The sequence below is a fragment of the Tachyglossus aculeatus genome, chromosome Y3 (assembly GCF_015852505.1).
Source record: "Tachyglossus aculeatus isolate mTacAcu1 chromosome Y3, mTacAcu1.pri, whole genome shotgun sequence".
NCBI classification, from domain to species: Eukaryota; Metazoa; Chordata; class Mammalia; order Monotremata; family Tachyglossidae; genus Tachyglossus; species Tachyglossus aculeatus.
In genome coordinates, this window is record NC_052095.1 from 3,292,268 (window position 1) to 3,307,915 (window position 15,648).

The following is a 15,648-nucleotide window of genomic DNA, read 5'->3' on the forward strand; positions in this document are numbered from 1 at the left end:
CTCAGCCTTGCTGATAAGCTTGCAGTCATCCGCCTGTCCCCTGACTCCCTTGAGGCTCCTCACTGTATAAAATCCTCCACAGTGTGCTGAATAAACAGTCTCCTTGTCCACCTTGAGACTCGCCTGGCCTGTGTTCTTCCATTACGAGTGCCCGTCTCCCCGCTGAGCCGGACGCGTGGAGGCAGACGGCAACACTCAACCATCATTAAGATGAGCTTCACTCCCTGGTATGAGTGGAGGATGGAAAAATACCCCACCAAAAACTTTATATTACAATGAGACTTCTGTGAAAGTTAGGTAGTCTTTCAGATGGCTTTGCTTAAAGTAGTATGAGGAGCGGTGTCCTCAGAAGGAACTTGGATAGAGGAGTCGGAAACTGGGCTTCAACCCCAGCATAGCCACTGCCCTGTCAGGGAACTTTAGGCAGACAATTTCAAACTTTTTGTGACTCCATTTCCTCATTAGTAAAATGGTGATAATAATACCTGCTTCGCCCTAGCTCAAAAGGAATCTGTCAGGACAAAATGAGTTAGGTAGAAGGGTCTATGGTAAAACTAAAATCCAATTATTATTATAAATAACAATAATAATATTATTTGTTAAGTGCTTACTATTACTGCTTACTATTCACTATGGAGAACAGATACATTATAAACGAGTCCCATGAAGAGAAAACAGGCATCAAATCCCCGTTTTACAGGTGAGGAAAATGAGGGGCAGGTGACAAAGCAGGCAAGTGGCAGAACTGGGATTAGAACCCAGTTCCTCTGACTCCCAAGCTTTTCTACAAGACCTTGCTACTTTTCCTAAATTAATACTGATAACATTATGTGGCCCGAAGAATATCATTTCAGATAAATAACTCACTTTAGAAGCCTCCCATAACTATAAATTATTTTAAAGATTGTAAGCTTCTTGAGGGCAGAGATTTTTTACTCTACCCTCCCAAAGCTTTAGTACAGTGTTCTACACACAGTAAAGCAATCAATAAATATCATTAATTACTTGATTTTACATTTGATATTTTGGAATTTCTGAATTTCAATTGAAAAGCAACATTATCTAGTGGATCAACCATGGGCTTGGGAATCAGAAGGACCTGGGTTCTAATCCTGACTCAGCCCTTGTCTGATATGAGGCCTTGAGCAAGTCACTTCATTTCTCTGTTCCTCGGTTACCTCATCTGTAAAATGGGAATTAAGACTGTGAGTCCTGTTTGGGACACACTTTGTGTTCTACCTGATTAGATTTTATCTATCCCATTGTTTAGTAGAGTGTCTGGTACATAGTAAGTGTAAATGTATTTTTGTCAAGTGGATGTTTCCAATGTTCTATAACACATCCAATCTCCACTATTTAGACTGTGAGCCCATTTATGTAGGTAGTTATGTATGCATATGTTTATATGATCATTATGAGCAGGGAACATATGTGCTAATTCTGCTGCACTGTACTCTCCCAAGCACCTACTACAGTGTTCTGCACATGGCAAGCACACAATAAATACCACTGATTGATTGACTGTATGTATGTTTGTTTGTTCATTCATTATTTAATTCATTCATTGCATTTGTTATGCACTTATTATCTGTCAATCACAGTACTAAGCACTGGGGTAGATTCAGGAAAATCAGGTTGAAAATAGTCCATGTCCCACATGGGCTCATTCTCTTACCTCCATTTTACAGATGAGATAACTGAGACACAAAGAAATTAAGTGCCTTGTCCACGTCACACAGCAGACAAGTGGTGGAGCTAGCATTAGAACCCGGTACCTTTGGACTCCCAGACCCATGCTGTATCCACCAGGCCTTGCTCCTTCTCAATGAATGTCATTTACTTTTCATGAATGCATCTCAAATGTTTAGGATAATGCTATTTTGTACCACGTTCTATTATTATTAGCAAAAACAATAAAAATTACCTCCATCTTCCAGTTGTCTCTTTTGGCCCCCAAACCCAAAATCTGGAGTACTGTTATTCACTGATGTGGCTGCATCACCTCCAATTTTAGCTGCTATCTAAAAATAAACCAGAATGGGTCAATTACAGTTTAGGAGTCTGCTTCTGTCTTTTGCATTCCCAGGAGAATGAAATACATTTACATTACTAACTGGTTTAGACATTTCGATTACACAAATTATCTTCAATAGCTTCAGAGCAAAACAGATTCATAAAAACTCACTGAATCTTAATATTGAGAATTTCTTGGAAACCCAAAACAGGTGAAATATTTAAAAATTTTTGCTCTACATTTTTCAGGTGGGACCAACTCTGGAACTTTTCTACCATATGTAAAGCAGTACCAAACCCTTTGCTGTTAAAGGAGGACATCTCTGGTTGCTATTTTGCTTTCTTAGTGAAAGAACTCTTTCAATCAATCAATCAATCAATTGTACTTACTGAGCACTTACTGTGATTGGGAAAGTAAAATCTAACAGCAGGCAGATATGTTCCCTGCCCACAATGAGCTTATCATCTAGAGAGGGAAACAGACATTAATAAATAAATTATGGGTATGTACATAAGTGCTTGGGACTGAGGGACGGATGAATTAAAGGCGCAAATTTAAATGCAACAGGAACCCAGAAGAGAGTGCCGGAAGTAGTGCCTGGTGGGGAAGGCTCTTGGAGAAGACGTTGCTTCAGTAAGACTTTCACGAGGAAATATTATTTCAATAAAGATAGTGATAATCTGTCAGACATGAATATATGATAAGGAGTTTCTATTTGAGATGCAGATGGATAGGCAACTACTGGAGGTTCTTGAGGAGTGGGGACACATGGACTGAATATTTCTGTGGAAAAATGATCTGGGCAGCAGAATGAAGTATGAACTGGAGTCAGAAGAGGAAGGAAGCAGGGAGGTCAGCAAAGAGGCTGAATTAAGGTGGGATAGGGTAAATGCTTGGATTAACGTGGTAGCAGTTTGGATGGACAGGAAAGACCAGATTTTGGTGATGTTATGAAGGCTGAACAGACAGAATTTAGTGACAAATTGAATATGAATCAAGGACAATATCATATCACTTTCCTGCCATTTGTTTATTTTAATATGTATCTTCCCTTCTAGACTGTAAGTTCCTGCTAGGCAGGCAACATGACTTCCATCTCTTTCAGACTGTACTCTTCCAAGAGCTTAGAACAAGATGTAAACATAGAAAGCACTCAATAAATTCCACTGACATTGCCTTGGGTACTCACAACCACAGTTCTCTCCATTTTCAATGTTCTTCTGAAGTTTCAATTAATTTTCTTTGACATTAATTACCAATCCAACACCATCTTTCTTCCCAATATTTCACTACAAAATTATTCTCTGAAGCTTCTACTTATACATCATTCTAAAATCTTAAGATTTGAGTTCAGATGACAAAAGTTCCTTAAAGGCTGAAACAAACGTGCCAAAGTGGTTCTTAAATTAGAAATAAAACTTCACTTTAAAATTTCACCTCAAAACTTCACTTCAAATACTGTTTTACAGAGACTTACCAAAAATACCAGCTAAAGATTAATTAGTTAATTCCCTACTCAACCAGCCCTTTTAGGCTATTTTAAGGCTGCCGAAAAGTGATACTCATTTTGGTCAGCAAATGAAATAATAAAAATAATAATAATTATGGTATTTATTAGTACTGGCAAGGCCCAGTACTATGCACTGAAGTAGACACAAGCAAACTGGATTGGACACGATCCCTGTCCCCTGTGGGCTCATAGTCTCAATCCCCATATTAAAGATGAGGTAACTGAGGCACAGTGAAGTTAAGTGACTTTCTCAGGGTCACACAGTAGACAAGTAGCAGAGTCAGGAATAGAACCCATGATTGCATGACTCCCAGGCCGTGCACTATTCACTATGCCATGCTGTTTAACATAGCAACAAGTTTCTCACCATACCAGCATGCTTCTCAGAAATGAAATGCATTTTCAAGACATCAAATCTCCCACATCTAATAATAATAATAATAATAACGATTACATTTGCTTAAGCGATTACTACATGCCAAGCACTGTTCTGAGCACTAAGGTAGATATAAGGTGATCAGATTGTCCCATGTGGGGCTCTCAGTGTTCATCCCCATTTTACAGATGAGATAACTGAGGCACAGAAAAGTTAAGTGGCTTGACCAAGATCTCACAGCAGATAAGTGGCAGAACTGGGATTAGAACCCATATCCTCTGACACCCAAGCCCATGTTCTTACCACTGAGCCACACTGCTTCTCTAAGCCAAACTACATCCAATTATCATCTCAACCTTGAAGGGGCAACGCCCTACAGATTTTTTTTACTCAAAAGCACCAGTCAGGGAAAGAGTTTATCTAACAGAACTTATCACTCTAGGAGTAGCTTGCCCCAATTTTGATATGACTGATGCCCACAGTGACACTGTATCTCTTAAACATAGTGAATATATACAGGCAGACCTGTAAGTATGTAACAGAAAGTGACAGTGTATTGTTGTTGTTATAACCTATCAAAACATCCTTTAATACTTCCATAGTAATATTAAAGTAAGAAGCAGCGCTTAGAACAGTGCTTTGCACATAGTAAGCACTTAATAAATACCATCATTATTATTAAAGCAGTAAATCTGACATAACTGATAAGTGGCTAATCCCACTGCCAATTTCTCCGAAATAATCTCTTAGAACTCTTCCATAGTATACCATAATACCTGACATCCTTAAATGAAAAAGTCCTTGGATGGACATCTTAAATTGAGTCACTTTGTATTCTTTCTATTTGTATGACATACAAGGAAAAACATTTACTTCTGGATCCACCTGAACAAACATAAAATGAGATATCATGACTTTCTCCATGAACTAAAAGGCCTGGGATGGGAGAATTAAAATAAACACATTAAAGCCAGTGCCCTTTAAATTCATAAATTCAAAGAGTTAATTAATAATTAGCGGATTGATTGATTGATTGATTGAGCTCAGTATTTAAAAGTGAATACAAGACAGCTACTCAGAATTGGCAGGAGAGTTAGAAATCTCCCACTTGGATTAACGGACTATTCATTTTTTCCCTTATTCTTAAATTCCCTCCAACCTCTCACTGGAAAACGCCTCAGGCCATTCTTACGGCTCTGGCGTACTGGAGGGCTTCTCGCCTCGCCACTCAAAATTTCCTTTTCTTCCTCTGAACTCCCAGAAGTTCTTTCCCTTCGTGTTTTCTTTATGCGAAGTATAAACTCCCCTAGCGAGCTGTCATACAGTAGATACCTCAGACCCCTCGTTCAGTCCCCAATACGACCTACATAATGAAATTCCTATCACCCATTCTCTGCTCCCAAAATTACATCTCATCCCACCCCGGCTCTTAACTCCCCGACAACCCCTCCATGTAACTACTGCCAGATTCATCCCCCATCCCGTCCCCACCCTTCCCGTGGATTAAGGTGGATTTGGTACAGTTTTCAGTTTGATCAGGACCCTGTCCGGTACTGCGTGCCAGAAGAGGGGAAAGTGCCTGGGGAGCTGTTAAGAGACGGGCAAAGCGGTGCCCGGTATTTTTGAGTGCCGATGGTAGCCACCCTAAACACGGGCCCACTTCTCACCTGTCGGGCCCGCTGAACGGCATCAGCGAACGCGTCCTTACGTATTCCCGAGTTACCCCCTACTGGCGGTGCAGCTTGTCCTCCGCTTCCCCGGTCCCCGACGCCCGAAGGGCCTGGAGGTCCTCCACCACTGACTCCGAGTCCTATTCCCCCGGCGGTTGGGGGTCCCCCTGCGTTGTAGTCCGCCATGACGGTGGCGGGAAAACGAGGAAGGAGCTGAGAAGTATACAAGGCCTAAACTGAAAAGACGGAGGAGGTAGCTCAAAGCGGGAACAAGGCCACAGAACCGCAAAGGATTCTGGGAGTCAACGGACGAATAGGGGTAGGGAGTTGATTTAAAAAAAAGCCCTGATAGACAACTCCAAATAACTAATCACAAGGTCCTATTCAACCAATCACGTTGCCAAGCTAGACGATGCAGAGGTGGGCACTTTCAGTGGTCACAGGGGATTCCGTTACCCAATTAGATAGGTATAAAAAGCCGGGGTGAGGGTGACGGGCATGAAATGTAGTTTGGCTGTAGTTTCTTCACGAAAGAAAAAATTGGGAACCGCCGGACAAGATGGAAAGCCAATTAGTACTGAGATGAGCGCTAATATTCTCAAAACCTACCAAAACTAAGTTGTTTAATAAATGTCCCTCAGAGAATAGATGCTAATAATATGAACCAATCCCTGTTCCGAAGCCATATCTACCCCAAAAAAACAGAAGTGGTAATGAGAAGCAGTGTTATCTGGAAGACAGAAGGACCTAGGTTATAATCCCAGCCCTCCCACTTTTCTGCTGTGTGACCTTAGGCAAGTAACTTAACTTCTCTGTAGCTCAGTTGTGTAGTCTATAAAATGGGGATTAAGATGGTGAAGCCCATTTTCACTCATTCATTCATTCAATTGTATTTATTGAGCGCTTACTGATTAGGTAAGCAGCATGGATCAGTGGAAAGAGCACGGGCTTTGGAGTCAGAAGTCGTGGGTTCGAATCCCGGCTCTGCCACATGTCTGCTGTGTGACCTTGGGTAAGTCACTTAACTTCTCGAAGCCTCAGTTGCCTCATCTGTAAAATGGGGATGATGACTGTGAGCGCCACGCGGGACAACCTGATCACCTTGTAACCCCCCAGTGCTTAGAACAGTGCTTTGCACATAGTAAGCTCTTAACAAATGCCATTATTATTATTATGTGATCTATGTCAAACGAAATGAGCTTACATCTACCCTAGATCTTAGTATAGTGTTGGGCATATAGAAAATGCTAAATAAATACCATTAAAAAAATAATACTCCCAGACCTTGAAAATATACTATAGCCCACCATGACACTTCTCTCCTCCAATGTCAACATACTCACTATACTTCAATTTATTCTGCCTTTCCACCAACCCACTGTCCATAACCTCCCTCTGGCCTGGAACTCCCTTCCCCTCTCCATGTATGCCTGACCATCACTTTTCCTACCTTCGAAGCCTTATTAAAATCACATCTCCAAGAGGGCTTTCCTGATTTAGCTCTAATTTCTCCACTTTATTCTCCCTCTTTATTGAGTGCACTAGGATTTGATTCTCTTTGATTCTTTTCCCAAATCACAGCACTTATATGCATGTCCCTGTGCTCTCCATTTCCTCTATATGAATGTATTTTATACCCTTCTAGACTGTGAGCCTGTTGTTGGGTAAGGACTGTCTCTATATTTTGCCAACTTGTACTTCCCAAGTGCTTAGTACAGTACTCTGCACACAGTAAGCACTCAAAAATAGGATTGATTGAATGAATGAATGAATGAATTTTATCATATGTCTACCCCACTAAGACTGTAAACTCCTTTTGGGCAGGTATTGTGTCTACACATTCAATTGCTTTCTACTCTCCCAAGTGCTTAGTTCAGTGGCTCACAATATGTGCTCAAAAATGTCACTGATTGATTAATCCATAATAGGGAGCAGAATAGCACCACATTATCACAGTCACTCATCCTATCCTGGATTACTGCATTAGCTTCCTTGCTGATTCCAGCCCCCTGCCCCTCTCCACTCCAGTCCATACTGCACTATGCTGCCCAGATCATTTTTCTATGACAATGTTCAGCACATGTTTCCCCACTCCTTAAGAAACTCCAGTGGTTGCCCATCCACCTCCATCTCAAACAAAAACTCCTCATCATTGGTTTTAAAGCACGCAACCACACCTCATTACTCTCCTTCTACACCCAGCCCTCACACTTCACTTCTCTAGTGCTAAGCTTCTCACTTTGCCTCTGGCTCAAATGTCTTGCCACCAACCCCTGGCCCATATCCTGTCTCTAGCTTGGATTGCCTTCCCTCTTCAAATCCAACAGAAAATTACTCTCCCCTACTTCAAAACTTTACTGAAGGAACATCTCCTCCAAGAGACCTTCCCAAACTAGGCCCCCCATTTCCTCTTCTCCCACTCCATTTTGCATCACCCTGACTTGCTCCCTTTGTTCTCCCCCTCTCCCGGCCACATAGCACTTATGTCCATATCTATATTTTATTTATTTGTGTTGTTGTCTGTCTCCCACCTCTAGACTGTAAGCTCACTGTGGGCAGGGGATGTGTTTGTTCATTGTTGTGTTGTACTTTCCCAAGCACTTAGTCCAGTGCTTAAACAGTGCTTTGCACATAGTAAGCACTTAATAAATGCCATCATTATTATTATTATAGTGCTCTGCACACAGTAAGTGCTCAATAAATACAATTGAATGAATAAATGAAAGAACACAGACCTACAGGTCAGAGCCTGGGTTTAATCACTTTCACTAATTCATTCATTCAGTCATATTTATTGAGCACTTACTGTGTGCAGAGCACAGTACTAAGCACGTGGGAAGTACAAGTTGGCAACATATAGAGATGATCCCTACCCAATAACAGGCTCACAGTCCAGAAGGGGGAGGCAGACAACAAAACAAAACATGTAGAAAGGTGTCAAAATCGTCAGAACAAATAGAATTAAAGCTATATACACATCATTAACAAAATAAATAGAATAGTAAATATATACAAGTAAAACAAAGTAATAAATCTGTACAAATATATATATATATATACAAGTGCTGTGGGGAGGGGAAGGAGGTAGGGTGGAGGGGTGGGGAGGAGGAGAGGAAAAAGGGGGCTCAGTCTGAGAAGGCCTCTTGGAGGAGGTTAGCTCTCAGTAGGGCTTTGAAGGGAGGAAGAGAGCTAACTTGGCAGATGTGTGGAGGGAGGGCATTCTGGGCCAGGGGGAGGACGTGGGCTGGGGGCCGGTGGTGGGGCAGATGAGAATGAGGCCCAGTGAGGAGGTTAGCGGCAGAGGAGTGGAGGGTGTGGGCTCGGCTGTAGAAGGAGAGAAGGGAGGTGAGGAGAAGGGGATGAGGTGACGGAGAGCCTTGAAGCCGAGAGTGAGGAGTTTTTGCTTGATGCATAGGTTGACAGGCAGCCACTGCAGATTTTTGAGGAGGGGAGTAACATGCCCAGAGCATCTCTGCACAAAGTTAATCTGGGCAGCAGCGTGAAGTATAGACTAAAGTGGGGAAAGACAGGAGGATGGGAGATCAGAGAGGAGGCTGATGCAGTAATCCAGGCAGGATAAGATGAGAGATTGAACGAGCAAGGTAGCAGTTTGGATGGACAGGAAAGGACGGATCTTGGCGATGTTGTGGAGGTGAGATTGGCAGGATTTGGTGACAGATTGGATGTGAGGGGTGAACAAGAAAGTGTAGTCGAGGATGACACCAAGGCTGTGGGCTTTTAAGACAGGAAGGATGGTAGTACCATCTACAGTGACGGGAAACCCAGGGAGAGGGCAGGGTTTGGGAGGGAAGATAAGCTACTCACACCATGCATCCACCACTGCCATCAGAGAGAAGGGGGATATGAAACTTTACCAGAGTTTCAGCTGGGACTCACTGATGAATAGACACCTGGTTCCTGACCCTAGCTCTTTACCCTTCCAAGGACATGGAAGTTGGTGGAGTTGGACTAGAAAACCTCCCACTCACTAATTTTTTTAACTCTGAACTTCCAACTAAGAGCTGAATGCATGTAGACTCCCTAGTTTCAACTGTAAATATTCCAGGGCCTACAGAACTCTGGAAACATTTTCCTGTCCTTCATTTTAATAGCTAATTTCCATCACCCCTACTAAAACAAAGCCTTAGGGAAGGGGCAAGAGAGACAGCAGAACAAAGCCAAGTTTGGAGAAAAAGGGATCAGAAAAGCCTCTAAGGTTGGGGAAAGAAAAGAGTAGATGGAGGGAGGGATAGATTTCCAAGTAATTTCTTCTTACGTGCAGTGCTTGGCCATCAGGTTGGGTTTGGTTCCAGAATGAAACTTAACTGTTCTTTACTTGTACACTACTTATTTTACTTATACATATTTACTATTCTATTTATTTTGTTAATGATCATCATCATCATCATCAATTGTATTTATTGAGCGCTTACTATATGCAGAGCACTGTACTAAGCGCTTGGGAAGTACAAATTGGCAACATATAGAGACATTCCCTACCCAACAGTGGGCTCACAGTCTAATGATGTGCGTATACCTTTAATTCTATTTGTTCTGACGATTTTGACACCTGTCTACATGTTTTGTTTCATTGTCTCTCTCCCCGTTCTAGACTGTGAGCTTGTTACTGGGTAGAGACCAACTCTATATGTTGCCAACTTGTACTTCCCAAGCACTTAATACAGTGCTCTGCACACAGTAAGCACTCAATAAATACAATTGAATGAATGAATAAGGAGTTCAGTCTTGGACATACTGAGTTTTAGATGGTGGGCAGACATCCAGATGGAGATGTTCTGAAGGCAGGAGGAGACACGAGCCTGAAGGGCGGGGGAGAGAGCAAGGGCAGAGATCTAGATTTGGGTGTCATCAGCATGGAGATGATAGTTGAAGCCATGGGAGTGAATGAGTTCACCAAGGGAGTGAGTGTAGATAATAATAACAATAATAATAGCATTAATTAAGTGCTTACTATGTGCAAAGCACTGTTCTAAGCGCTGGGGAGGTTACAAGGTGATCAAGTTGTCCCACGGGGGCTCACAGTCTTCATCCCCATTTTACAGATGAGGTAACTGAGGCTCAGAGAAGTTAAGTTGATTTTTAAGATAGAGAACAGATATATTTAAGAACAGATTATAATATTTAAGAAGATAGAGAACAGATATATTTAAGAACAGATAATAATATTTAAGAAGATAGAGAACAGAACTGACCCTTGAGGATCCCCTGTAGTAAGGGGATGGAAGGGGGAGGAGGAGCCTGCAAAGGAGACTGAGAATGAATGGCCAGAGAGATGAGGAGAACCAGGAGAGGATGGAGTCTGTGAAGCCAGGGTTGGATACCGTGTTGAGGAGAAGGGGGTAGTCCACAGTGTCGAAGGCAGCTGAGAGGTCGAGGAGGATTTGGATTGTCTGCTGAGTGAATTCAGCAAACCCCTGTCCTCCTTCTCACTTGCTCAACACAGAGACAGCACCATTATCTTCCTTATCTCATAAACCCATCCTGGGTCACCATGACCCTACAATACCCCCCAACATCATGTCTGCCCAACCCAATCCTCTTCTTCACCTCCTCCCTTGCTGCCCTAATCCTCGCACCACTCCCACCTCTGCCCCATCTCCTTCCCTGGAATCCATTTGTCCCAGGGTCACCCCTTATCCCATCCCCCTGCTCCGGTCCCTGCCAACTCATTCCCATCCAAACCCTCCCCATCCCATGTGCTCTCTCCCCACACTCTCCCCCCTCTACAGCTGCTGCCAAATGTGGCTTAGGGAACCCCCTCTCTATCATGGGGAAGTTCCCTTTTATCCTTGACCTTTTCCTGTCCTGCTGTCTCTTCCTCCTTGCCATCACTGAAACCTGGCTCTCCCCTGACCAGTCCTTCTCCCCTGCTGCTCTCTCCAGTGAGAGGCCTTTTCTTCTCCCACTTCCCCAGACTCACTGGGAAAGGAGGAAGTGTTGGCTGCCTTCTCCAGCCCCGGTGTCGCTTTCACACCTTTTCACCTCCCCATCCTTTTCTTTATACGCCTTCAAAACCACTCCAGATTCTAATCACAGTCATCTACATTCCCACTTCCAACTTCTTTAACCATTTTGACCCCATTCTCATGTTCCTTCCTTCTTTCTCCATGCCCAGTTTGATCCTTGAAGACTTCAATATCCACATGGTTGTACCTGGTGACTCCTTGGCTAAACCCTAACACACATCCTGCCTCTGCTCTAGAATGCCCTCCTGCTTCAAATCCAACTAATTACTGTCCCTCCTCAAAATCATACTTGAAGGCATATCTCCTCCAAGAATTCATCTCTGCTAAACCCCCACTTCCTGTTCTCCCACTCCCTTCTGCTTCACCTGACTTGCTCCCTTTATTCTTTTCCTGTCCCAGCCACAGAGCACTCAAGTACATATCTATAATTTATTCATTTATATTAATGTCTGTCTCCCCCATTATAGACTGTAAGCTCTTTGTGGACAGGTAATGTGTCTGTTTATTGTTGTATGGTACTATGCCAAGTGTTTAGTGCAGTGCTCTGCACACAGTAAATGCTCAAAAAATATGATTGAATGAATGAAGGAAGGAATGACTAGAGGGGGAGACATACATTAATATACATACATACATTAATAAATATTTACAAATATAATAAATAAATTACAGATATGTGAATACTGAAGTCCCCAAGGATCAATGTAGGCATGGAGAAAGAGAGAAGGAATGTGAAAAAAGGGATCAAAATGGCTAAAGAATTTGTGCTAGGATGATAGATGACTTTGATGAGAATCTGGAGTGGATAGTAGAGGCAGAAGACATGGGGTTTGAAGTAATGTAAAGAAAGGGATGGGGGAGGTGTAAAGGTGTGAAAGTGGCATTGCAGAACAAGAAGGAAGCCAACACCCTTTTATTCCCTAGTAAATCTGGGGGAGTGGAAAAAGATGAGGCCCCCTCTGGAGAGAGCAGGAGGGGAGACTGTGTCATTTAGGGAGAACCAGTTTTCAGAGATGGAAAAGAAAAGTACTCATTGGCTCAGAAACATGCCAATAATGAAGAGAAGCTTCCCCTTGATGGAGTAGAGATTAAGGCTATTGTTGGGGGCATCATGGGAGAGGAGAGGACTTGAGGGGTGGGGAGAAGTGAGTTGACAGGGTCTGGTGCAGTGGGGAAGGGGACAAGGGGTGGCACTGGAACTGGGTGACTGGGTTGAGATGGGGAGAAGTGATGGGGATGCAAGGGGTGGGGAGGTGTTGGGTGGCAGGGAGGCAGAAGAGGTAAGGTAGGAGAAGACAGTTGGGATGGGCTGACTGGAGGGGATTGAAGAGTCATGATGTCATGTCAGTGAAGTTTAAGCATAATAATTGAGGTAAAAGGCAGCAATAACTACATAATCATTGATACCCTGAGGAGATGGTTAAACTGTATTTGGGTCCTTGAGAGTAATAAGGCCAATGTTTAGAAAAACCCCAAGGTGATGGCTGAATTGTCCTTGGAACTTACATCTTCAACTACTAACTCTCCACTGGTTCCTTTCTGTCTGCCTTCAAACATGCCCACGTCTCCCCCATCCTAAAAAAACCCTCTCTTGACCCCTTTGCCCCTTCTAGTTATTGCCCTATCTCCCTCCTACCCTTCCTTTCCAAACTCCTAGAATGAGTCATCTATACCCACTGCCTCGAATTCCTCAATGCCAACCCTCTGCTTGATCCCCTCCAATCTGCCTTCCATCCTCTACACTCCATTGAAACTAGCCTCTCAAAGGTCACCAATGATCTCCTTCTTGCCAAATCCAACGGCTCATACTCTGTCCTAATCCTCCTTGACCTCTCAGCTACCTTCGACACTGTGGACCACCCCCTTCTCCTCAACACGCTATCTGACCTTGGCTTCACAGACTCCGTCCTCTCCTGGTTCTCCTCTTATCTCTCCAGTCATTCATTCTCAGTCTCTTTTGCAGGCTCCTCCTCCCCCTCCCATCCTCTTACTGTGGGGGTTCCCCAAGGTTCAGTGCTTGGTCCCCTTCTGTTCTCGATCTACACGCACTCCCTTGGTGACCTCATTCACTCCCACGGCTTCAACTATCATCTCTACGCTGATGACACCCAGATCTACATCTCTGCCCCTGCTCTCTCCCCCTCTCTCCAGGCTCGAATCTCCTCCTGCCTTCAGGACATCTCCATCTGGATGTCTGCCCGCCACCTAAAGCTTAACATGTCGAAGACTGAACTCCTTGTCTTCCCTCCCAAACCTTGCCCTCTCCCTGACTTTCCCATCTCTGTTGACGGCACTACCATCCTTCCCGTCTCACAAGCCCGCAAACTTGGTGTCATCCTCGACTCTGCTCTCTCATTAACCCATCACATCCAAGCCGTCACCAAAACCTGCCGGTCTCAGCTCCGCAACATTGCCAAGATCCGCCCTTTCCTCTCCATCCATACCGCTACCCTGCTCATTCAAGCTCTCATCCTATCCCATCTGGACTACTGCATCAGCCTTCTCTCTGATCTTCCATCCTCGTGTCTCTCCCCACTTCAATCCATACTTCATGCTGCTGCCCGGATTATCTTCGTCCAGAAACGCTCTGGGCTTATTACTCCCCTCCTCAAAAATCTCCAGTGGCTACCAATCAATCTGCACATCAGGCAGAAACTCCTCACCCTGGGCTTCAAGGCTGTCCATCACCTCGCCCCCTCCTACCTCACCTCCCTTCTCTCCTTCTCCAGCCCAGCCCGCACCCTCCGCTCCTCTGGGGCTAATCTCCTCACCGTGCCTCGTTCTTGCCTGTCCCTCCATCGACCCCCGGCCCACATCATCCCCCGGGGCCTGGAATGCCCTCCCTCTGCCCATCCGCCAAGCTAGCTCTCTTCCTCCCTTCAAAGCCCTACTGAGAGCTCACCTCCTCCAGGAGGCCTTCCCAGACTGAGCCCCTTCCTTCCTCTCCCCCTCGTCCCCCTCTCCATCCCCCCATCTTACCTCCTTCCCTTCCCCACAGTACCTGTATATATGTATATATGTTTGCACATATTTATTACTCTATTTATTTATTTTACTTGTACATATCTATTCTATTTATTTTATTTTGTTAGTATGTTTGGTTTTGTTCTCTGTCTTCCCCTTGTAGACTGTGAGCCCACTGTTGGGTAGGGACTGTCTCTATATGTTGCCAATTTGTACTTCCCAAGCGCTTAGTACAGTGCTCTGCACACAGTAAGCGCTCAATAAATACGATTGATGATGATGATGATGTCTGCCTGCCATCTAAAACTCAACATGTCCAAGACTGAGCTCCTTACCTTCCCTCCCAACCCCTGTCCTCTCCCTGACTTTCCCATCACTGTAGACGGCACTACCATCCTTACTGTCTTACAAGCCTGCAAACCTGCTGTCATCCTTGACTCTGCTCCCTCATTCACCACACACAACCAGTCCGTCACCAAACCCTGCCAGTCTCACCTCCACAACATCACCAAGATCTGCTCTTTCCTCTCCATCCAAAACACTACATTGCTATTTCAGTCTCTCATCCTGTCCCAGCTGCATTGCTGCATCAGCCTCCTCTCTGATCTCCCACCCTCCTGCCTCTCCCTGCTTCAGTCTATACTTGACTCTGCTGCCCGTATTATCTTTGTACAGAAACGCTCTGGGCATGTCACCCCTCTCCTCAAAAATCTCCAGTGGTTGCCGGTCAACCTTCAAATCAAGCAAAAACTCCTTACTCTCGTCTTCAAGGCTCTCCCTCACCTCACCCCCTCAATCAATCAATCAATCGCATTTATTAAGCGCTTACTGTGTGCAGAGCACTGTACTAAGCGCTTGGAAAGTACAAGTTGGCAATATATAGAGACAGTCCCTACCCAACAGTGGGCTCACAGTCTAGAAACAGTCACACCCCTCCTACCTCACCTCCCTTCTCTCCTTCTCCAGCCCAACCTGTATGTTCTGCTCCTCTACCTCCACTAACCTCTTTCCTGGGCCTTGTTCTCACCTATCCCGCCGTCGACCCCTGATCCACATCCTACCCCTGGCCTGGAATGCCCTCCCTTCACACATCCCCCAAATTAACTCTCTTCCTCCCTTCAATGCCC

General features: G+C 44.3%; 1 protein-coding gene across 4 annotated transcripts in view; it reads right to left on the bottom strand.

The window, feature by feature from the left end:
• LOC119946751 (far upstream element-binding protein 2-like) overlaps positions 1–5,867 on the bottom strand; it is a 35,236-nt gene extending 29,369 nt beyond the window's left edge. For all 4 annotated transcript variants that reach the window (XM_038768193.1, XM_038768191.1, XM_038768192.1 and 1 more), the window contains exons 1-2: positions 5,568–5,867; positions 1,925–2,021 (exon numbers count right to left, since the gene is read on the bottom strand). In XM_038768193.1, the coding sequence (XP_038624121.1) occupies positions 1,925–2,021; positions 5,568–5,756 (286 nt within the window). In that variant the 5' untranslated portion in view covers positions 5,757–5,867. The remainder of the gene's footprint in view (positions 1–1,924; positions 2,022–5,567) is intronic.
• Positions 5,868–15,648: the final 9,781 nt, after the last annotated feature.